Source organism: Pelophylax lessonae, assembly GCF_965119305.1.
Source record: "Pelophylax lessonae genome assembly, chromosome: 4".
Classification (NCBI taxonomy): Eukaryota; Metazoa; Chordata; class Amphibia; order Anura; family Ranidae; genus Pelophylax; species Pelophylax lessonae.
Window position 1 is genome coordinate 499,680,041 of NC_138771.1, and position 23,869 is coordinate 499,703,909.

Here is a 23,869-nt window from a genome sequence, read left to right on the forward strand (position 1 = left end):
GCCGTCCTCTAAAAGGAAGTAAGATCACAGCAGCAAAATAGGAAATTTCGAGTAGGGTGAGTTCTCTAGAAGGTACTTTTCTAAATTAAGAATGCATACTGCAAAAGAACTTTATTTTTGTAAATGGTTCAGATCATAAAATAGCACTTATCTTCGCAAGAAATTAAAAAAAAAAAACATTTTATTTTTTACCGCAATCTGAACATTTACATATGAGTTTGAATTATAACAATACTATTGTTTTAAGTGTTTTTAGTGACAGTTGATCCAACACAGTGCACAGTTCTACCTGTCACCTGTCAAACTCGGTATCTTCAACTACCTGTTTGTATAGAATTAAACATGTGATCAGAACCTCACAACCAATAAAAAGTTCATATTTTATTATGTATCATGTGTTAAAATCTATAACTGACATACAACGTACATAAGCTTGTATTGTCTAAAAATCATAAGATTTAAAATGCGTCAGTCCTGAAACATATCAGATAATTCCAATGCAGGTAAGAAGCAGCTGTTAAGATCAAGGACTGCAAAATTTAGACCGCATTCAAAAAATCTCATGCAATCTCTGTATTTCACCCAAATGCGATACACAAATACTTATTTGATGTTTCACATGCTTGGAGATCAAGCATTCCTTTGTCGGCAGCTGACTAGTGTAAATCCTCGGAAACAAACAATTACGGATTTCAACCCAAACCAGCTCTGTTTGTCTTTGAGACAGTGTAAAGGAGTGCATCTATACACATATTTTATTGGAGGGAGTAAGGAATGGTTAGAAGAACCCAAGGTGGGTAGATTTTGTTGTCTTTGTTCCATTCAGGAGATTTTCCAGGAGGCATGAAGGGAAAGTTGTCAACAGAACAGGTATCCACGTTTAAGTTTTAATTTCCTTTAACTGTTTTAGTGACAACTATATTGTCAACAGAACAGGTATCCCCATTTAACTTTTCCTTTTACTGTTAAGGTGCCAACTATAAAAAAAAAAAAAACTTTTGTGAGATGTTAGTTCTACTTTAACCACTTTACCACTAGAGCATTTTGCTGTCTTACGTCTGGGCCACTTTTTGCGATTCGGCGCTGTGCGAATTTAACTGACAATTGCGCGGTCGTGCGACGCCATACCCAAACGAAAGAGAGCTTTCTTTTGGTGGTATTTGATCACCTGTGCGATTTTTACTTTTTGCGCTATAAACAAAAAAAGAGCGTAAATTTTGAAAAAATAACAATATTTTTCACATTTTTTTATATGAAATTCCCCCCCAAAAAATGTAAAAATCAAAATTTTTTTCAATTTTTGGCCAATTTGTTTTCTGCTACCTATGTTTGGTAAAAAAATTCACAATAAGCATATTTTGATTGGTTTGCGCAAAAGTTATTGTGTTTACTAACAAAGGGAAAGATTTCTGTCATTTTTGGTGTTTTTTTTTTAACACGTAATGGCGGTGATCTTTTGGGGGTACCAGTGACATTACTGCAGTAATCAGTGCTATATATATGCACTGTTACTGTAAAAATGACACTGGCAGGGAAGGGGTTAATTTTATTGGAGAGGGAGGGGTTAATGTATGCCTGGTGCTTACTGACGTGTGGGGGGGGGGGGAGTTGACTGTGTGACACAAGGACAGATCCAGGGTTCAGCTATGCTGAACCCTGCAATCTGACCCTGCCTGTCACTTGGGAGATCCGCCCGCTTGTGTTTACACAAGCAGGCGGATCTCCACACTAGATCCCCGACGATTGGGGAAGAGCAGAGGCGATCGCCGCTGCTCCTCCCCTGGCCCGAGCCTCCGGCGGCGCACGTGCGCCGCCCACAAGGGGAGTGTCTGACGATGTAGTACTACGTCGTCAGACGATAACGAGCCACTTTGCCGCAGTAGTACTACGGTACTCAGCGGTAAAGTGGTTAATATATTTTAAAGTGGTACTAAAACCCTCAGTTGTTGAAGAACTGTCAGCAACTGCTTTAATCACTTAGTAGGTATATTCTTTATCATTTTATCATTGGCTATGTTCCAATGTAAGCTGGATGATCACTGTCCCAGGTTTCCTTTTTCAGGAAGGTTCCTTTCTCTAGCAGCAGCCTTTGGAGCCACCCTTGCATGCAGGAAATAGAGTTGTGCCCCCACCATGTGTGTATAAATAGAAACACACAGCCTTATTGTCTAACAGTGATTGTGAACCTTGGCACCCAGATGTTTTGGAACTACATTTCCCATGATGCTCAACTACACTGCAGAGTACATGCGCATTATGGGAAATGTAGTTAAAAAACATCTGGGTTGCCAAGGTTCGCCATCACTGGTCTAGAACAACTAAGCTCTCCTGTGCTCCTTCCTCCTCCACAGCCCCCCCCCCCCCCCCATTTCTCCAAGCTGACTCAGGACTGCACTGTCCACTGGTAACACTTTTCTATGAAGACCAGAAGTTCAGGGGTGCAGCACTGAGAGAGCAGTATCCAGCAGCTTTGAGAGTTGTAAACTGCAAGTACTGGGATAAAAATGTTAACAAATAGTTTACTGTGGAATGTTTATTTTATTGTGCTCAATGTGTTAAGCTAAAAAACACTAAGGGTTTATTGTTTTTTTTTAAGGGGTTAGGTTTGATGTTAGGGCATTGGTTTAAGAGAGTGATAGTGAACCTTGGCACCCCAGATGTTTTGGAACTACATTTCCCATGATGCTCATGCACTCTGAAGTGTAGTTGAGTACCATGGGAAATATAGTTCCAAAACATCTGGAGTGCCAAGGTTCCCCATCACTGGTTTAAGGGTTTGTTTTTAGAGGTTAGGTGAAATATTAAGGCTAGGTTGAGAGTTTTGCTGACCATACACAGTGAAGTTTTTTATCAATATAAACCACTTTGAAATTAGCGAACAAGTCAAGGAAAGCTACCACCAGCAGTTTTTATTCATTTTCCATTCAATTTTACAAATATTCCAAAATCATAACAAGAAAGAGAATCAGTATATCCTATACCCCCCCCCCCCCCACCACCACCACCAGCAGTTTTTAATAATACATTTAGATTTTTTTGTATATGGTAGGGGGTTTGGTAGGTTGGCTTCACCTATATTTTAATAAAGTTGGTTGAAAGTGGCCATCATTTGGGTTAAGGCTGAGTGTTATTGGTAATGTAGCCAGGTGCTCTCCCCCTACTCTTCCCACTTGTACCCCCCACCCCTCGCAGCCATGAGAGTGACAGAGCGGAGGAAAGTGGTTCTGCCCGCTCGCCCTCCTAATCCTGTCAGCAGCAGGCTCTGTGTCTTCCATGCCCGTCACCCACTCTGTTCCTTCCCTCTCTCTCCTGGACTACAGCGGCAAGGCTTCCTTCACCCAAGGTCACCTTATAAGGATAACAGAAATTACAGGATTATATTACAGAAAATATCAAATAGAATACATTTAAATCATATAAACATTAAATACCAAAAACAAATCAATGAATTTGATGCGGCTGAGCACACGGAAGCAAACGCATACGTAAATCGCGCCCGCATATGTAAACGGTGTTCAACCACACATGTGAGGTATCGCGGCGATCATTAGATCAAGAGTAATAATTCTAGTATAAGACTAGAACTTATGTAACTCTCTGCAACTCTGTAACTCTAAACAGGTAATTGTTAAAAAATTTTAAAGCGTCGACCATTCCACAAGTGTGTGCAATTTTAAAGCTTGTTAGGTATCTATCTACTCAGGGTAACATCTTTCACATTATATTAAAAAAAAACGCACTAAATTTACTGTTTTATTTTTTTTTTCTTGAATCACGAAAGTGTATTTTTTCCAAACAAATTGCATTTGAAAGACTGCTGCGCAAATACAGTGTGACATAAAATATTCTCTAGGGTTTCTGCTATATATATACATATATATATATATATATATATATTTATATATATATATATATATATATATATATATATATATATATATATATATGTATATGTATATATATGTATATGTATATATATATATATATATATATATATATATATATATGTATATGTATATATATATATATATATATATATATATATATATATATATATAATGTTTGGGGCTTTTAAGTAATTTTCTAGCAAGAAATACTGATTTTATCTTGTAAGCAACCAATGTCAGAAAAAGGCTTAGGCATGAAGGGGTTAAACTGGGTATGCTAGTTTAAAGTAGTAAGTTTTGAGACTTGATTTAAAGATAGGTAGGAAGTCAATTTTGCCGATGTCAGGAGGCAGGGTGTTCCAAAGTCGAGGGGCAGAGCGTCTAAAGGCTGGCATTTCCATAGTGTAGGCTGCTTCATATTGCTCTGGAATTGGGAGACATTTGTCACCTGAACACAGGAAGTGCCTGAACAAAGACTTTCCTGGCAGGATGACCAGGTATTCTTTGAGGAGAGCTGCAGATTTTATTAGACTGAACATGACTTTTAAAATGACATCAACATGTTGAAACCAATGATATTTTAGTGATTGGATTTATATCTACTTTTAAATATATATTTTATCCCAACAGCTGTGACCCAACTCAGCATTCCCTTTGTGGCACATTTCTAGTCTCTCTGAAGAATCTTGGTCGGTTGGCTCTGCTCTGCCAGTCTTGGTTGGTTGGCTAAGTGACCCGTTTTCAGAAGGCCCAACCTATTTCCCCTCTTTGCTGGACCAGTATGGGAAAAATTGATAGTGACTCTGTGGAGCTAACCTCACCAAGTGAGAATCGCCATGCCTTGCCCATCGAAACTCACTGTTCAGTTCCAGCAGCTGCCAAGAAGAAATCAGACACAGAGGACCGAGGAACGTGGAAAGGGAGATTTGACTTCTTGTTGTCCTGCGTGGGGTATGCCATCGGGCTGGGAAATGTGTGGAGATTCCCATATTTGTGTGGAAAAAACGGTGGAGGTGAGATGGTATCAATTCCATACATGTTACAGTGTTACTATCCTTTATTAATTATATGTGCAAAGCTGGCCATATGTGGGCAGGGCCTACTTGCCCTGCATGTGAGGTTAACACTGGAGCGTAGCTCCCTCATAAATGCCCGGGCCCAGGCGTAGAGTGGGATCATGCAAACGATTGAACATTAAGGCAATTTCCCAACTTAGAGATGAGCCTTCACGTTTGTGTGTAATAATACAGTGCAGAGTTCCTATGAAAAGCGTCATGTCCATTTTCACTACACAGTGTAAATTCTGTTTGCATTAGGAGGGACTTGCTGAGCCTGCACCCACTCCACCAGTCAGCGCACCTCTGGTACCTCATTCTCAGTAACAGGATGGGGTCCCGCCAAGTACATAGCACAGACCTAATGCGTGTTCTCACTTGACTCTGTCCTTCCTTGTACCATGCAACCAGGCCATGGATCTTCGTAACGCTAGTCTGCTGCCGCTTGCCATGGGTGACAGACTGCTAGGGAGGGAGCCAGAACATCAACCTTCTCACTACCAGAGGACCTGTCACCTTACCACAGCAATTACTGCTCCCACTACTGCTCTCTCTCTGCAGCAGTACTGTGTAGTAGCTGGAAATTACATGATGTGTCTTGTCTGTGTCTTCCTCCCATGCAGACTGTTCTCTTTCCCCATTTTATTTACAACACAGGGAGCGAGGCAGAGCCTAGAAAAAGCGGCAACTGCAGTAACAAGTTTAACCCCTTTCTAGCCAGGACCAGCCAACTCCAACCTGCCTACAGCCAATAGGACCGAGTGCATAAAGGAATCTATTCCCTTTCCCACTTGGACATTGTATTCTGACAGCGCCAATGACCAGAATATACTGATCAGTGGCTGCAGCCAGTAATTGAGGAAAATCTTCCAACATGTTCCTTCGACAGAAGTCAAACAATCGATCAATCAGTGTATGGCCAGCTTAAGAAAAGCAAGCATTTTTGCATTGCTAATTTATACAGTAGAGCATTCTACAGCTTAATGTGGACCCCCCAGTAACTTTACAAATCTGCATTGAAATTGAAAAAATAAAGTAAAAGAGTTATTAAAAATGTTGAACCTTTTGTTTTCACAAAAATGCCACCCTTAAACAAGTAACTTTGTCTAGGCTGAGATTTTGTCATCAGTCTGCTGCAGGCAGGATGAAGCGTTTTCTCAGTGCCGATTCACACATATGCCATGTCAGACATCGCATGTGTTTTGCACCACAATGCTGTGAAAATCACATGTGATGTCTGTGCGATGCAAATTCAGTCATGCAGATTGCATGGCTGAATTTGCATCACAATTGGACCAAAGTTGCACAGGACCCTTTTTTTGGTCCACACCAGAATCGGATCGCATGGGTGTTCACACTTATGCAATCCTTCTCCAAACTGACAGTTCGCACTGCGATATGCGGACTAATCTGGGGGTGTCGTTAACTTTGTATTGACACTCCCAGCAGTTTGCATATGGCAGTTTGAACTGCCTGCGAGTCGGGTGCGATGGGGGAACCCGCAGTGGGTTTGCAGGCTTTCCCCATCGCACCAATGTGAACCGGCCAGTGATCGAACTGCAACATTGTTACAGATCACAAGGTGAGAGGCTGCAGCAGGGGTTGATCTGAGTCAGACATTTGTGAACACAGCCACTTACTGCATACTGCACAGGCACCAGGATTTACATAAATGTTATCTCTGAGCTGGAATATCAGTCCAGAAAATAGATAGTGACCCTGGAAGATACTTGAACAAGGATGGAAAAGATAGATATCAAATAAACAGAGTTTTAAAGTGTAGGCCCAGCCAAAACTTTATAACTTTAGCGGTGTTCGGGTTTCTGGTAGATTTTCCCACCATTTCCTGTTCTGGTGACACCAGGCAGGGAGTTAAAGAAAATCTGTTACAGCCAAACAGACAAAATTAAAAGCGCTTTTTCTAGTAGAACAAGGAAAGGCCAGAATCCCTATTAGCTACTTATATCTGTCTGTGTTGCAATTGATTTTTCCTCACGTCTTGTTTGGTGAAATGGCTGCCATTGAGATAGTAGGTGGGGGGGGGGGGGGGGGGGGTTTTCCTCTAAAGGTGACATGCATGTAACAATTTGCCAATTTAGGTTCAAGCAACTGCAGCAAGTGAATCGATATTGATTAAAATATTGTAAAATTGCAACACACATGGTATTGCCCAACACTTTGGATGTGAAAAAAAAATGAAAGTATCAATTGAGAATACGATCTCTAGGGTATAATGTAAATGATCTGTTAAAAGTGATCATTTCATCGATTGAAATTCTGAACAGTTCTCCCACCCAACAAACGCAAATATTTGTTCTATTGATGACAACATTTTTCCACAGCCGATTGTCTCTAGACTAAGCCAAAATTGAGTGCCCACTAATATCATCAAATGGATGATCTACAGTTTGAGACTTTTATTCAGTTTGATCATAGTTAGTCAGGTTGAAAAAAGACACAAGTCTATCTGGCTCAACCAATAAAAAAAACAAAAAAACAGTAAAAAAAAAAAAAAAAACAACAACCATACAATCCCATATACACAATCCTATACCTACAGTTTATCCAGAGGAAGGCGAAAAACCCCAACAAAGCATGATCCAATTTGCTACAGCAGGGGAAAAAATTCCTTCCTGATCCCTCGAGTGGCAATCCAATATTCCCTGGATCAACTTTACCTATAAATGTTAGGACCCATTTATATTATGTACACCTAGGAAAGAATCCAGGCCTTTTTAAAGCAATCTAGTGAGCTAGCCAGAACCACCTCTGAAGGGAGTCAATTCCACATTTTCACAGCTCTTACGGTGAAGAAATCTTTCCGTATTTGGAGACGAAATCTGTTTTCCTCTAGCCGTAAAGAGTGCCCCCTTGTCCTCTGTGTTGGTCTTAAAATGAATAACTCAACACCAAGTTCACTATATGGACCCCTTATGTATTTATACATGTTGATCATATCCCCCCTTAACCTCCTCTTCTCAAGAGAGAATAAATTTAGTTCCTCTAATATTTTCTCATAGCTGAGGTCCTCCATGCCTCTTATCAGTTTGGTTGCCCTTCTCTGCACTTTCTCCAGTTTCCCGATATCCTTTTAGAGAACTGGTGCCCAAAACTGAACTGCATATTCCAGATGAGGTCTTACTAAGGATTTGTACAGGGGTAAAATGATATCTCTCTCCCATGCCTCTGTTAATACAAGAAAGGACTTTGCTTGCTCATGAAAGTCGTACTATGAGTGATCAATTGTCAACAGAAGTCCCACCCCTTTCTCATGATATCCAGTACTAGAAAAAAAAATGTGGGTGGATGTACATCCACATTAACCTTTTCTCACTCTATACAAGAATGGAAAACAACATGTTGGCTTTAGATACACTTGAAGAATCTTATGCACATGCCTTTATTTTTTAAAAATTAGTTTATTGAGAATGCTCATCAAACAATGTCTAACATTCACAAGGCATTATTCCAGGTACAAGTACACAATCGGATCATCCAGAGAGGTAAAAAAAATACAATAGATGTTTAGGAGTACAAGGACATAAAACAAAAAAACTTCTATTACGTATGTGAATGCATAAGAGCTTTTTCACATGTTATCATTTTATTCACTAGGAAATAAAAAGATAATAGTTCACCTTTAATCCAATAGAGTTTTAAAGCTAAAGTTTGATCTGCTTATAGTTTGCCTTCCCTGGTTCCTCTTCTCCCTGTTCTTCGCTATGCTAATGGCATTTTTAAATAAAATCTTATTACATACCTCATTTTACACCTAGGCTAGGTTTGCACTGATGTGGTGTACCGTATCGCATGTCATTTATACAGAAATTGCATCAGATTCCTGTACAAATGACAAGCAAATTCTGTGTGGTGCGAACTGAGCCCTACATTATGTACTGTATAGTTCAATTCGCACTGGATCCGCACCAAAAAGGTGCAGGACCCTTTTTTGTGTCCGCACTGGATTCGGATCGCATGGGTGTTCAGGCCCATGAGATCCGATTCCACAGTTCACACTGCATTCTGCAAACCAATTTGGGAGTGTCATTAACCTTATATTCGCAGTTCGCAGAGCGCCGTGTGAACTGCCTGTGATTCTGATGCGGTGCCGAAACTGCACAGGAATCGCTGTGGTTGCCGCATCAGTGTGAACTCAGCTTCAGTGATGTAATCACTGGGTCCCTGTACAATGCAGGAAGATCATGGCTGGTTGGAATGGTGGACAGCGTGCTGTACATAGCTCCTTCCTGAAATTATCGCAAACTAGGGATGCACCGATACCAGATTTTTATTCAGGTATTCACCGATACCAATTACCGATAACCTATTATTTTTTGCGGGGTGCAGTTCAATTTGGAGCCCATACAAAATGAATGGGTTCGAATTGCACTGTAAAGGATCACAAGTGATTTGAACAAGAATGGGGTGCAATTCCTGTCTGAATCACATGCGGTTTCCTGCACCGCTCCTGTGTGCGAGTTTGGAGCGATGCGTTCCAAATTTGAAGCACATGGAGAAAAATCACATTTGGAACCGACTGTTCACATAACAATGCGATTTTGAGGAGTTTTTGCATAGAACTGGGTGGAAAAAAGCTTTTTATTGCATAGAAGCCCTCCATACACACACGGTGGACACATTGCAGTCAATCTGATTTTAGCTTGGCCAACTGTTGTGTCCTGTGGATCTCCTCCAAACCTATTACAAATCCAAAACTGCACCACATTTAAAACACTGTGTTTTTTAAACAGCAATGCGTGCATGAATCACATTAGAAAAGCGAGCAATTTCAGCATGCATGTGTGTGAACTGGAACAGTGCAGGAAATCGTATGTGATTCGGGCAGTAATCGCAAAGCAATCCTGTTCAAATCACATGCCATTCTTTGCAGTGCAATTTGAGCCCATTCATTTTGAATTGGCTCAAATCACACCACACTGCACAAAAAAGTATCGGTTTCAGTATTGGAGCAGCTGCACGAGTACAAGTACTCGTGCAAATGCTTAGTATTGGCACCAATACCTGTATTGGTTTTGCTGCAATCCAATCCCAACTCTCACCTTAGTACTTCTCTCAAGAGCTGTCAGTCCTGATGCAAGCAGGAGGCTGACTCTTGAAGGACTTTTGCAAATATCCAAATATCTTGATGGGTAAATGGTCAATGGAGGGGTGAGGGTTCCATGGAAGGCTGCATTTGCAAGCTGATGATCCAAGGTCACACCTACATGTGATTTTGAACCTCCATAATAGAAAGAAATGAAACCCAATGGGGTGGATTTACTAAAGACAAATCATGTGCAAGCAAAAATCCATTTTCTTTTTTCTGTGAGAAGCTCACAGTGTGCAGTGAAATCATAGTAAGCAATTTTAACACAGAAGAGAAGCCTTTACAACTGTGCAAGACTAAGGCTGCATTCACATGGGCGTTTAGCCACGGCAGATTCCAGCTGCAGGAATCTACTGCTGTGAGTGGAAAGCTGCGTCGGCCGAGCCCTTAGACTGCAATGGCTGGCTGTCGGTGGCCGCAGCTGTTCGCACACGCAGCGATTACCTGTCTACTCATAACTGTCAAACCCAGCAGCAGGAATCAGTAAATTCCTACTCTGGGATTTGCACTGCGGCTAAACACCCATGAAACACAGCCTGAAGGTAAGGCTAGAGGTACACTTTAAGCTTAAAGTGGATGTAAACCCTCACATATACCCAGTGAAGTGAATAGCCTCAGTTGATACACTGAGATGAAACAAATGCCCCTACATAAGTTTTACTTGTATGCGCTGTCTTCAGTTTTCCACACTGTTTAGAAAGTGCACGTCCTGTTAAAATGTTCTCTTCCTGATTCACCTGTGGAAGGGAAGATTGGCCTTACAATGTGAGACAGCTGATTGGAGGAAAGGCACACATCCCCTCTCCACATTGGCAGAGGATAGAAGAGCTGTGCTTTGAAAAGACCAGCTCTCTGCTAATCTATTTATAGCCATCCACCCCAACACAAAACTCAGCCTGGTTTTATCTCAGTTGACGGAGAACTTGTTATCATGCTGATGACAGAGGAACAGAGCAGGAGAAAGCCATGGAACCTAGGGCTTTGAAGAGAGATAGGTAAACACTACAGATATATTTTCCCAGGTCAAATTTCATGAATTAGGTTTACATCCACTTAAATTTGTTTCCAACCTACCGTGTCTTTTTTTTATCCAGGAGCATTTCTTATCCCATACTTCCTGACACTAGTCTTTGCCGGGATCCCGCTATTCTTCCTGGAGACGGCTCTGGGACAATTCACATCTATTGGAGGCCTGGGTGTGTGGAAACTGGCTCCCATGTTTAAAGGTACAGTCTTTATATTAATAGTGATCAATATGAGGAAAAAAATCATGGGAATGTTAACTATAGAGTTTTCTAGAAATGTCAGTTTTTGCACTTTTATATGGTTGTCGTTTCACATGATTATGAATGACTCAAAAAAATCTATACATAAAAATCTTTGTAGAAATAAAATGCTGGCCATAGTGAATCGTTTTGGGTTGGATGAAGGAATTCTGCCTGGTGCGCTATCTGACAGCGAGACTCCTCCGCTGTCAGAATACACAAGTGGAAATTTGCTACCATTCTCGTTTGAGAGAAGACAGTCGATTGATTTCTCCCAGGCCCCTGCTGAACCGGCTGAGTTTTTGATCCATCTATGGCCAGCTTAAAGGATAAGTCCACCCTAAAAATAAAATCCCTGCATCTATAGATCCCCACGTTCTAACACTAACCTATCTAGCCTGTAAAGAAAAAAAATCAGTATACTTACCTTTTTTGAAGCCGATCCGGCCCGATCCCACACCATTCATTTATCAGCCATTGTCGGCTGAGTCCTCTGCAAAGCTTCTGCCTCTGGAGATCGGGTCAGATCGCCTTCAAAAAAGGTAAGTACACTGATTTCTTCTTTACAGGTCTAGATAGCTTAGTGTTAGAATGTGGAGATCTATAGATGCAGGGATTTTATTTTTAGGGTGGACTTATCCTTTAAGGTTAGCAGTCCAGTCCAGATAAGGTTTATTGGTCACAGTAATTGTTTAAAAGACAACCATAATGTTTTGGCAATGCCAAGGTGCCCCCTTCATCAGGACTTTGTGAGACTGAACTGGAAAGGAAGGTCTAGGAAAATTCCTTTTTTTCCCAAATCCGGAAAATTCTGTCTATAAACTATCCAAAAAATATTGTGTTCAAAGATCTATATAGCAACTAGCACATCAATAAACATGCTTTGACTTAAAGTGATTGTAAAGTCTTGTTTTTGTAAAAACAAACAAACATGTTATACTTACGTGCTCTGTGTAATGGTTTTGCACAGAGCAGCCCCGATCCTCCTCTTCTCAGGTCCCTCTTCTGTGCTCCTGGCCCCTCCCTCCTGTTGAGTGCCCCTGTTCTGCTGAAAACTCCAACTCACCAAAATCTCCAACCACGTCACTTCCAGTGACTCTACAGCAGGAATAATTGGAGATTTGGACGAGTTGCTGTTTTGACAGACCACCAGTAGCCAATACATTACGGTAAACAACCAGTTGCCTCTTTTCACAGAACACCAGGTAAAAAGGAAAAAAGTTGTCGCCGCCTTAGAGGCGGCCATGTTGTTGTTTAGTAGCGGGCAGACTAACAATGTCCACTCATTTTAGCGTGTAACGTAATGTATAGGCTGCCGATGGTCTATCAAAACACCAAATCTCCAATTATTCCTGCTCTAGAGTCACCGAAAGTGACGTGGTTGGAGATTTTGGCGAGTTGGAGTTTTCGGCAGAACACCCCCACAGCAAGAAGCTTGTTGTGGGAGCACCCAAGCCTAGTCCATTTAGACACGCAGCCATGACCCAGGCCCCTCCCCCTCGCCCCCTACTGATTGGCTGACTGATTTCGATTGACAGCAGCAGGAGCCAATCGTGCCACGCTGCTGTCTCAGCCAATTAGGGGCATCCCGGGCAGCTCGGAAACTTATGCAACATCGCTGGATAAAGACGGGCTCAGGTAAGTATTAGGGGGGCTGAGGGGGCCTGCTGCTCACAAAAGGTTTTTTTTATCTAAATGCATAGAATGCATTAAGATAAAAAAAAAAACTTCTGCCTTTACAATCCCTTGGAATGCAGTGTTTAAAAAAAGTACAAATACAAGCAAATTAATGCAGTGTTTAAAATATACACATATGCAAATAAGTAATGTAAAACATAGAAAAGTATATAAACTATGGTAAAAAGTGATGACACCACAGTGATAAATCAATCAGTCTGTAGTAAACAGTACAAAATGTAAACACTACAGTGAGGAGAACAGAATTCCTCTTCTGTGTATAGTTAATCATGTGGCAATCTTCAAAGCACCCCCATCATTGTGAACCATCACCAAGGAAAAGAGGGCAAAAACCGCGCTTACAAGAGCAAGTGGGCTCCCTTACTGAAGGTATGGAGTTAATCTCGCTAAGTAAGTATATGATAACCAAATCAACGCAAAGGCATCTCTCCTCCAAAGGTAATCAAATAGATGGTATCTCAGCACTCTGATCTGATCGCCAGAATAGAGTTTAAAATGGCTCACTGTTCAGCATCACCAACCATTTGCATGTAAAAAATGACAACTCCACATAGTGTAACACCGTAGGATTACATTTATTAAAAATGAAAAATAACACTCACATGTTAAAAAGATATAAGCACTTATAGAAACCAAATCTTCCTGGAGTAACAGAAAAAACACTTCCTGACTCGAAGAGCGCGATGACGCCAGAGGCACAGGCTCCGCCCAATGCGTTTCATCATAAATGAAGTCGTCCATAGCTAAAGAGCCATGCCCAGTCATCGCGCCTTATAACTGGATGGCAACCATTGGAAATCAAGGGTCCAGCCTCGTTTAGGAGATGAAAGCTTAGTGTTCCAAGCCTTGTTCGTTAAACCTGGAACTTGACCTTACAAATAGTATTTTTTAATATATGTGGGCATTTGAGACATCTTGGTTAGTAAGATACACAGGTAATCTTTTCATGTCTACAGCAAGGCTTGGTGTCCAGCTTCATGGCAAACTTCCGGGTTTGTAACTCTAAACGAGTTTTAGAACACTAAGCTCTTGCCTCAGAGTAAGGCTTGGTGTTCTAAAACTCGTTCAGAGTTACAAACCCAACCAAGATGTCTCAAATGCCCACATATATTAACAAAGTGATTGCTCCAATATCTAATAGACTAAAAATCTAACATAAAAGGCAGAAATCTCATATAGAAAGAAGTTGTAACCACCTTAAGGGGGGAACCATCTATAAACCTCCATAGATTGCCATCATAAACAAAATAATAATATGCATACATATTGCACTGATTAAAACCAATTAAAACACTTAGCATAAGCTGGATAAATTGTGGTAATATTGCACTAATTAGAACTAATTAAAAAAAATAGCACAAACTGGATAATATGAATTATGGTAATGGTATATAAAAATTTGTGTGGTATACACTTAATTATATTCTCACTAATAATTGTAACTACCCTGGATGGAAGATAAAAAGAGACACACAAGGGGTATAGACAATACAGTGCCTTGAAAAAGTATAAATACCCCTTGAAATTTTCCACATTTGGTCATGTTACAACCAAAAACCTAAATGTATTTTATTGAGTATTTATGTCATAGACCAACACAAAGCGGCACATAATTGGGAAGCAGAAGGAAAATGATAAATGGTTTTCACATTTACAAATAAATATGTGAAAAGTGTGGCGTTTATTTGTATTCAGCCCCCCTGAGTCAATACTTTAAAGAACCCCCTTTCGCTGCAATTACAGCTGCAAGTCTTTTTGGGTATGTCTCTACAGCTGCAAGTCTTTTTGGGTATGTCTCTACCAGCTTCTACACATCTAGAGAGTGAACCTTTTGCTCATTCTTCTTTGCAAAATAGCTCAAGCTCTGTTAGATTGGATGGAGAGTGTCTGTGAGTAACAATTTTCAAGTCTGGACTTTGACTGGGCATTTACCACATAAATATGCTTTGATCTAAACCATTTCATTGTAGCTCTGGCTGTATGTTTAAGGTTGTGGTCCTGCTCGAGGGTGAACCTCCGCCCCAGTCCCAAGTCTTTTGCAGACTCTAATAGGTTTTCTTCTAAGATTGCCCTGTGTTTGGCTCCATCTACTGTATCTTTCCATTAACTCTAATCAGCTTCCCTGTCCCTGCTAAAGAAAAGCATCCCCACAACATGATGCTTCCACCACCATGTTTCACTGTGGGGATGGTGTTTTTAGGGCGATGTGTGGGGTTAGCTTTCCGCCACACATAGCGTTTGGTTTTTAGGCCAAAAATTCCCATTTGGTCTCATCTGACCAGAGCACCTTCTTGCACATGCTTGCTGTGTTCCCCACATGGCTTCTTGCAAACTGCAAACAGGACTTCTTATGGCTTTCTTCCAGCAATGGCTTTCTTCTTGCCACTCTACCATGAAGACCAGATTTGTGGAGTGCATGACTAATAGTTGTCCTGTGGACAGATTCTCCCACCTGAGCTGTGGATCTCTGCAGCTCCTCCTGAGTTACCATGGGCCACTAGGCTGCTTCTTTGTTTAACGCTCTCCTTGCCCGGCCTGTCAGTTTAGGTGGACGGCCATGGCTTGGTAGATTTGCAGTTGTACCATACTCTTTCCATTTTTGGATGATGGATTGAACAGTGCTCCATGAGATGTTCAAAGCTTGGGATATTTTCTTATAACCTAACCCTGCTTTCAACTTCTCCACAACTTTATCCCTGACCTGTGGGGTGTGTTCTTTGGCCTTCATGATGCTCTTTGTTCTCTAAGGTTCTCTATCCGATGGCTTTACAGAACAGCTGTATTTCTACTGAGATTAAATTACACACAGGTGGACTCTATTTACTAATTAGATGACTTCTGAAGACAATTAGTTCCACTAGAGTTTAGTTAGGGCTATCAGAGTAAAGGAGGGGTTAATAAAAATGCATGCCACACTTTTCAGATTTTTATTTTTTTAAAAGTTTGAAAACCATTTATTATTTTTTTTTCCACTTCACAATTATGTGCCACTTTGTGTTGGCCTATCATAAAAAATCCCAATAAAAAACATTTACGTTTTTGGATGTAACATGACAATATGTGGAACATTTCACAGGGGAATGAATACTTTTTCAAGGCACTGTATATGTGTAGTGGGAACATCATGCATTATTGATAAATGTGTTGATGTCCCACTCAACATTCATTTCAAAAGGGTCAAAGCATTTAAATTCATAAATCCATTGGGAGACTCCTCTTGTCCTGGGGCCCCCTCTCCATGGGGGTAGGTATTTGTCAAGAACCAGGAAATGTATGCCGCTGGGATCTTTTTGATGGAATAGGGCATAATGTTAAGAAACACTGTGACCCCTAAAGCCCTTTTTAATATTGTTGGTTTGTTCATTTGCTCTAATTGAAAAAGTACCGGTGGTCCTTCCCATGTGCTGTTTGCCACAAGGGCACTGGAGCAAATAAATAATGTTTTTGGAAGCACAGTTAGTGTGCAAATTACAACATGTTTTATTGGGTATATTTTATTACTGTGGAAGTAAAAGAACAAGACTTGTTTCTTCCATTAATATTGTGACAAAATACTGACAATTTTTTTACAGGGGCAATACCCCACCAAAATATGAAAAAATTGGAGCCTAGAGAGAGGATTGATCACATTTGGGGCAACTTTGGATTGTAGAGATGGTACACCCCTGTAAACGATCCCTCGCCTCCCAGGGAGAAGGGGACCCAACACACAATCATTTTTTAAGATGTCTCAATATTTGTTAAAAAATCTTTCTAAACTGCTTATGTTGCAAAGAGAATGATGTGAAAAAAAGACCATCTAAAGTCCTAATTTAGTCTTTGTTGGGGTTTGTCACATTTCTATCCAAATCTCTCGCTCTAGACAGCTCTATATCAAGCTCTAGATTTCTCTATTATAATAATTAATATTGGTACAATTACGGCGTAATCAAATTGGATACGTGGTGGAATTGAGCGTAGGTATGTTTGGCAACTGTCTAAAGGAATAAAGTTCCTATCTGAGGATTTAAAATATGTGCTGGTAACCAGTTTTAAATCCTTCAATCTTATTCTGTAGGTCCAAAAAATGGATCTTATCCCTACTTGCTTCAAAATATAAGACAATGTCCCTATCATTATTATTAAGGTAGTTCATGAAGGAATGTAGTGATTCCAAGCTGCCATTCCAAAGGAGGAGGGTGTCGTCTTAAAGTAAAATTTCCCATTAAACCAGAAGTATTTGTGTATTGTGGCAAAAGTCAACAGTTCCATAATGAACCCCTTCTGAAAAGGGGGTATAGTTTTGTCTCGGGATAGAAGATGAATAACCATCTCAAAACCGAAATTATGCGAAATACATGTATATAAAAATGATACGTCTGCTGTAATTAGCAAATAATAATCTTGGATTTCTCTCCCATTCAAAAGTTTAATAGTCTCTTTCGTATCTTTAAGATATGAGGGCATACGCTTCACTAAAGGCTGTAGATGAAAATCTATATATCTCTTAAAACTTGCCATCACCAAACCAATTTCACTACTAACGGGATGTCTGGGAGGATGTACAGGTTCTTTTTGGACCTTCAAGAGTTATTAGATGGCCGGAGTATGAGGAGCTACAGGTACTAAATAGGATTTCTCCTTTTTTTATAGTGAATCACTGGGTCATTTGGAAGACATATAAAGGTTTTTTTGATTGTTCAAAAATTTATTTGTTTCCACTAAATAACCTTTCTTATCCAGAATTACTATTCCTCCCCCTTGTCTGCGGGTCAGATTATGAAATCCTTCCTTTCAAGTCTTTTCAAACCCGCATATAATGAAGGATTTTTATAGGGTTGCTTCACAGGTAATTATTCCAGATTTTTCAAGACCAACACTTTAAAAACTTTAAATGATGGAGCGACAGGGCCTGGGGGATAGTAAAGTGAGGGGTTACCAAGGCCGAAATTAACTATTCCAGATTGATCTACCCTTTTACAGTTAACCTCCAGATTGGTAACAGGATACCTCTGTATGTTCAGCTTTCGAATATATTTGTGTATGTCAAAAAAAGTGTTAAGTTTATTGAGTTTTTTTTAGGGGGTCACAATTCAATCCCTTGTCAAGTATCAAATTTTCTTCTTTAGACAATTCTACTATGCTCAAGTTGAAAATACCTTTACCTGTTATACTCTCATTTTTCCTCCATAACCCCCCACCCCTCGGGTGCTTGTCTTTGCTCTTTACCTCTCTTTCTTCCTTGTGTCTCTCTAGGAAAACCCCATCCCCTTTGGGAATTTTGATGGTCCTGTTTGTAATTGTACAGAGATCCTTCCTGGTTATAGTTGTAAGGTGGGCAGTCATATTCATCATGATCCAGTTCCATATAGGAATCATAACCTTCATGCTTCAACGGAAGAAATCTATTTTCCGTGTTCATCGGGGATTGATCATATTGTGGGGTATAATGATCTCTCTCATTTTTTTGTACATTTAACACCCTAGATTGTTTGGCTCTAGGCCCTCAGTTTCCAGAATTCCTCTGGGCGATGGATCATACGCATTTCTGTTCTGATTTATATAATGGTTATTGTTATTTCCATTATAATAATTATCATGGTGACTGGTATGGCTGGGTGTCTTATAACTGTATCTCCTCCCTTTTTGATGGGCAGGATTATTTCTTTATGTAGGCCTCCCAGAATGTTGGGAATGATGGGAAGAGGAAGAAGGGGCAACTTACTGTAATCTCTAAGCTACTGCTCTGCGGGTTGAGAGTTGTCCTGTTCTCACTCATCTCACTCATCTCCCTCATCTCAACATCCTCCTTTTTCTGCCAACTAAAGACTATACCTGACTTACAGTGGCCCATATCTCGAGTGAAGGTTTTTTTTTTTTTCTTAATTCTCTGTTCTCTTTCCTCCTTTTCCAAATTATTTTTTAGGTTGGAGGATTGAGAAATATTTTCATTGGATTATTTAAACGGTTGGAGTTTCTCTTTAAGTTCTTTTATCTCCCTATCCAAGGCGAGCAATTTATTTCTCTCCTTATCTATCAAAAATCCTAAAAGCGTTAGTCCAGCTTCCTTAAATTATTTTTTCTAGTTTAACTTACCCTTTTTGTGGGTTGACATCCCAACAGACTCCTAGGGACCCATTTTTTTGTTGGTAATGTATAAAGCTATGTCCGATTCAGCATGTAACTCTGATATCATTCCATTTTTTAATCGAAAGAACATGCCGGCCAACTCTGAGTCATCCATATCTATCAAAATAAAGACCCCTTCTGTAGAGAATGTCCTTCTGAGCCTGTGCCTCTTTGAGTCAGGAAGTGTTTTTTCTGTTACTCCAGGACGATTTGGTTTCTATAAGCGCTTATATCTTTTTAACATTTGAGTGTTATTTTTCCTTTTTAATAAATGTAATCCTACGGTTTTACACTATGTGGAGTTGTCATTTTTTACATGCACATGGTTGGTGATGCTGAACCGTAAGCCATTTTAAACTCTATGCTGCCGATCAGATTAAAGCGCTGACTGATGAAATACCATCTATTTGATTACCTTTGAAGGAGAGATGCCTTTGTGTTGATTTGGTGATCACATAGATACTTAGCGAGATTGACTACATACCTTCGGTAAGGAAGTCTACTTCTTCTGGTAAGCGCATTTTTTGCCCTCTTTTCTTTGGTGATGGTGCACAACGATGGGGGTGCTTTGAAGATTACCACATGATTATTTATACACAGAAGAGGAATTCTGTTCTCCTCACTGTAGTGTTTACATTTTGGACTCTTCACTACAGACTGTTTGATTTATCATTTATCTAAAACAGCGCCCCCTAAGTGTAATTGCTATCAGTGATTAATACTCAGCTGCTGCCTTCAATTCTTGGTTAACCCAAAAATAGTATGTTGATAGTTGTTGAGGTGCTAGCTTTATAATGATTGTGTGTGTGAAATTCCTCCAATCCCTATAAATATACAAACAAAATCGTGCAACCAATAATATTTTGCAAACTGTTCACCATAAAAATATAAATATACAATAAAAGCCCATGAAAAATAATGAAGTATTCTATTCCGCTTATTTTTTCACCATGTGTAATTTAGTGATGCGTGTTCTTCTTACATAACAGTGCTCCACTTATATACTGTGCTCCACCACCTAATAAATGAGGGGCCACTCACCAGAAGGCTTTGGGCCATCAGGACCCTCACCGCTTAAAAGCTGACTCCTATTTTTGGTTTGTAGTAAACATCCACTTCCTTGCTGCTTACATCCAATGTGAACCACAGGTTTAACCCATAATGAGAGAACAATAACGTGGTGATCGTGCAAAACATTTATTAAAAAAATAGTATTTAAAAATGACAGCCGATACACTCATGCTTTCATGTGCCATAAAGTGGCCCCCACTATGTAGAGCCTTTTCAGTATACAATCCTCACTGCCGCTCGTCTCTCTGAGCCTGTGTACGTTCCACTTGAGCCAGACGTGACCTCAGTGAAAGACCCGGAAATTCCGCCAATAGTCAGACCTCAGTAAATTTTACCAGAAGGCGTCATCAGGAAGTCCAGTGGTGGCCATTTTCTCGAAGTCCTTTATGGTTACTAGTACTGTCTAATTAGACAGCCAATCTGCCTGGGTGTCACCTCATACGCAAACTAGCGGACATTGAGAAATAGCATTATGTATGCAAATTATATAGATGTAGCACCCTCCTAGGTAGGTGCTAGGAAAACCATAAGGGAGGCCCTGTCTGCTTATCAGGGGGGCCTGATTGTTCAGCTAGGCTGTCATGTGTTTCCAGGTGTGTCTGTTGAGCTTGGGGATTCTCCCCACTATGTCCAATGAGGGCTCTTATTGGACAGTGGAGGAAACCTGGCCAATAGCACACCAGGGCTTGTATCTATCTCAGAGGGCAGAATCTGCCGCAATGCATCCTGAGATTGGTTATAAGTCTGAGGGGGGCACATGACAGAGGGTCTTTGGCGGGAAGCAGAGTCCCAGGAGGAGGGTGACGGCTGTCTCTCCTCCTGTCAGTGTGAGGAAAGTGTCCTGGGCAGTCGGCCTAGAGGACGGAAGGTTGAGCTGAGCTGCAGAGAGGGATCCGGTGTGCTGTGGATCGAGTGGAGCTGCTGGGCAGAGGTTTCCAGGAAAGCAGAGTCGTGAGTACTGAAAACTGCCCAGGGGTCTGCCTAGGATAGGAGACCACTCCAGAAGGTCAGAGGGATCCAGGAGCCAGGTAACCAGTAGAGAAGTCTTAGAAAAGGGGGGTGCCAGTGTCTAAGCCCTGAAGATAAGAGTGTGAGAGAGAGGGTGTCGGTGCAGGCCTGAAGCGTACAAGTGTTCAGCAGTGCAGCAGTGATAAAGTAGCTACCTCAGCAAGGAGTGCCAAAGGAAGCTTCACAAAGAGTTGATGCGAAGTCAGTTCAGTGTTAACAGGCAGCAGGCCAGCGTTAACCAGCATTAACCAGCATTGACCGGCCTCAAGCCAGCATCAAGTCAGCGCCAACAAGCATTTCTCAGTTGTCCCTAGCAAATTGTGCATAGTTGAGCCCAAGGAGTATCCCACTAATTCCTTCTCCTATCCGAGTTCTCAATAAATATAAAAACCCAAAGATACTGGACTGGTCATTGTCTCAGTGCTCACACTTGGAGAACATGCTTAAATGTGCTGTTGTTGTTAGGGGTAACCCAGGCGGACCCAAATCCAGCACGATGGCTGGGAATCTTGCTACATATAGTATAATCAGTAAAGCCCCCAGCTAAATGTAATACTTTTTGAAAATATGTTGAAATCGTGGTTTGAGTTGTAATGAGGAAATGGAATGAGTATGCTAAATTGACAGATAGCTGCCATAACTCCAGTATTTTCTTACTCGGCCGGCGGTCTTCTTTCACATAAAAGTGGTCTCAGGGGCGGATTCGCCACGTGATCACTTTAATGGGATCACATTAAAGAGGACCTGTCCTGCTTATTTCTAATACAAGGGATGTTTACATTCCTTGTAATAGAAATAAAAGTGATCACATTTTTTTTTTTTTAAAGAGACAGTGTTAAAATAAAAGGTAAAATAAATAGTAAAAAAAAATGAAAGTGCCCGAGCTTGCGCGCAGATGAGAACGCATACGCAAGTCACACCCACATATGTAAACGGTGTTCAAACCACACATGTGAGGTATCGCTGTGATCGTTCAAGCAAGAGCAATAATTCTAGCCCTAGACCTCCTCTGTAACTCTAAACTGATAGCTTAAAAATTTTTTAAAGCATCGCCTATGGAGATTTTTAACTACCAATGTTTGTCGCCATTCCACGAGCGTGCTCAATTTTGAAGCATGACATGTTGGGTATCTTTTTACTCGGTGTAACATTATCTTTCACATTATAGAAAGAAATGTGGCTAACTTTACTGTTTTCTTTAATTTTAATTCAATGAAGTGTATTTTTTCCAAACAATTGCGTTTGTAAGACCGCAGCGTAAATACTGTGTGACATAAAGTATTGCAACAATCTCCATTTTATTCTATAGGGTCTCTGCTAAAATATATATATATATATATATATATATATATATATATATATATATATATATATATATATATATATATATATATATATATATAATGTTTGGGGGTTCTAAGTAGTATTCTAGCAAAAAATACAGATTTTAACTTGTAAACAACAAGTGTCAGAAACAGGCCTGGTCCTTAAGTGGTTAAGCACTGTATTGATTTGCTTGTATTTGTACTTATTTTAAGCACTGCACTAATTATTACATTACATTAATCACTGACCTAGAACAAGTAGGCAAGTCAAGTGTTGGTAGTGAAACTAGGATGGAGATGTCAGGTCCACTCCATAGCTTGTGCTTTGAAACTCCCGTTCCCAGCCACCCTAAGGCAAACAACGGGCACAAGACAACAGTCTTCACAAATGCATAGTTGCAGGCCCAGTGAAATTAAAATTTTTCTGGCATTTTCTGTTACATAAATTATCCTGTTTTACGTCTGCTATCTGTTTCCTTCACCCTTCCATGAGAATAGTGCTAATGATGGTTAGGAATAGTTTGAGAGCTCATTGTTCGTTCCTAAGAGTTACACAGTGTGTATAATATCATTGCTACAATATGTTCCTCATTATTCTTATCAAACACTCACTATACTGTGTCCTCATTCCAGGGGTCGGCATGGCTGCCGTTGTGCTGTCATTTTGGCTTAATATTTACTATATTGTGATCATTGCCTGGGCTCTGTACTATCTCTTCAATTCCTTCTCCTCGGTAAGTATTTTTTTGAATTATTCAGAACGATTAGGTATAAATAAAATAATGTCAACCTATACAACCCTATCCATTCAATGATCTCTTCTGTTGGGCAAAGCCTGAGCTAAGACGGAGTACTTCTCAAATGTTTTCCAAAAATTTCAAAAAGTACTGAAGCTTACTGAAAGCAAAGAGCAAAGAGAGGGGACTTTAAGGCCAGTACGACAGACATATGCAGAGGTTTCTGTGCTAATAATGTCTGTGCTCACTGCATACCCCCAGCACAATGACTGAGCTGTCAAAGACTTCCAATCATGCAACCACGGTGGCAGCCATTGATAGTGGTCAGGCAAACTTTCTGGGCCCCCAGGCATAATAGGCTAGGTAAAGGGGTACCAGGGCTGGTCATAAAGGGGTTAAAGGTACATTTTGTTTTACTTTGTTGTGCACATGGCTTCTATACAAGATGAAGGCTATGTATATGAAGTGTCTTTGGCAGCTGTTTCTGGTCTCCTAACTTTGTCATATTATGTGAGGCATTTGTATGATGAGATGCTTGTTCATGAATGATTTGAGAAAGGGGACACGCCATTGAAACGTGTCGTCATTATGGCAACCTGCTTTCCTTG

The 23,869-nt window shown here is 40.4% G+C and overlaps 1 protein-coding gene across 1 annotated transcript in view; it reads left to right on the plus strand.

Annotated features, from left to right (window-relative positions):
- Positions 1-23,869, plus strand: part of LOC309554642 (uncharacterized protein) — a 215,408-nt gene that overhangs the window by 149,652 nt on the left and 41,887 nt on the right. Inside the window, exons 16-18 of the mRNA XM_082256361.1 lie at positions 4,619-4,900; positions 11,144-11,275; positions 23,158-23,258. Of these exons, the coding sequence (XP_082112487.1) occupies positions 4,619-4,900; positions 11,144-11,275; positions 23,158-23,258 (515 nt within the window). The remainder of the gene's footprint in view (positions 1-4,618; positions 4,901-11,143; positions 11,276-23,157; positions 23,259-23,869) is intronic.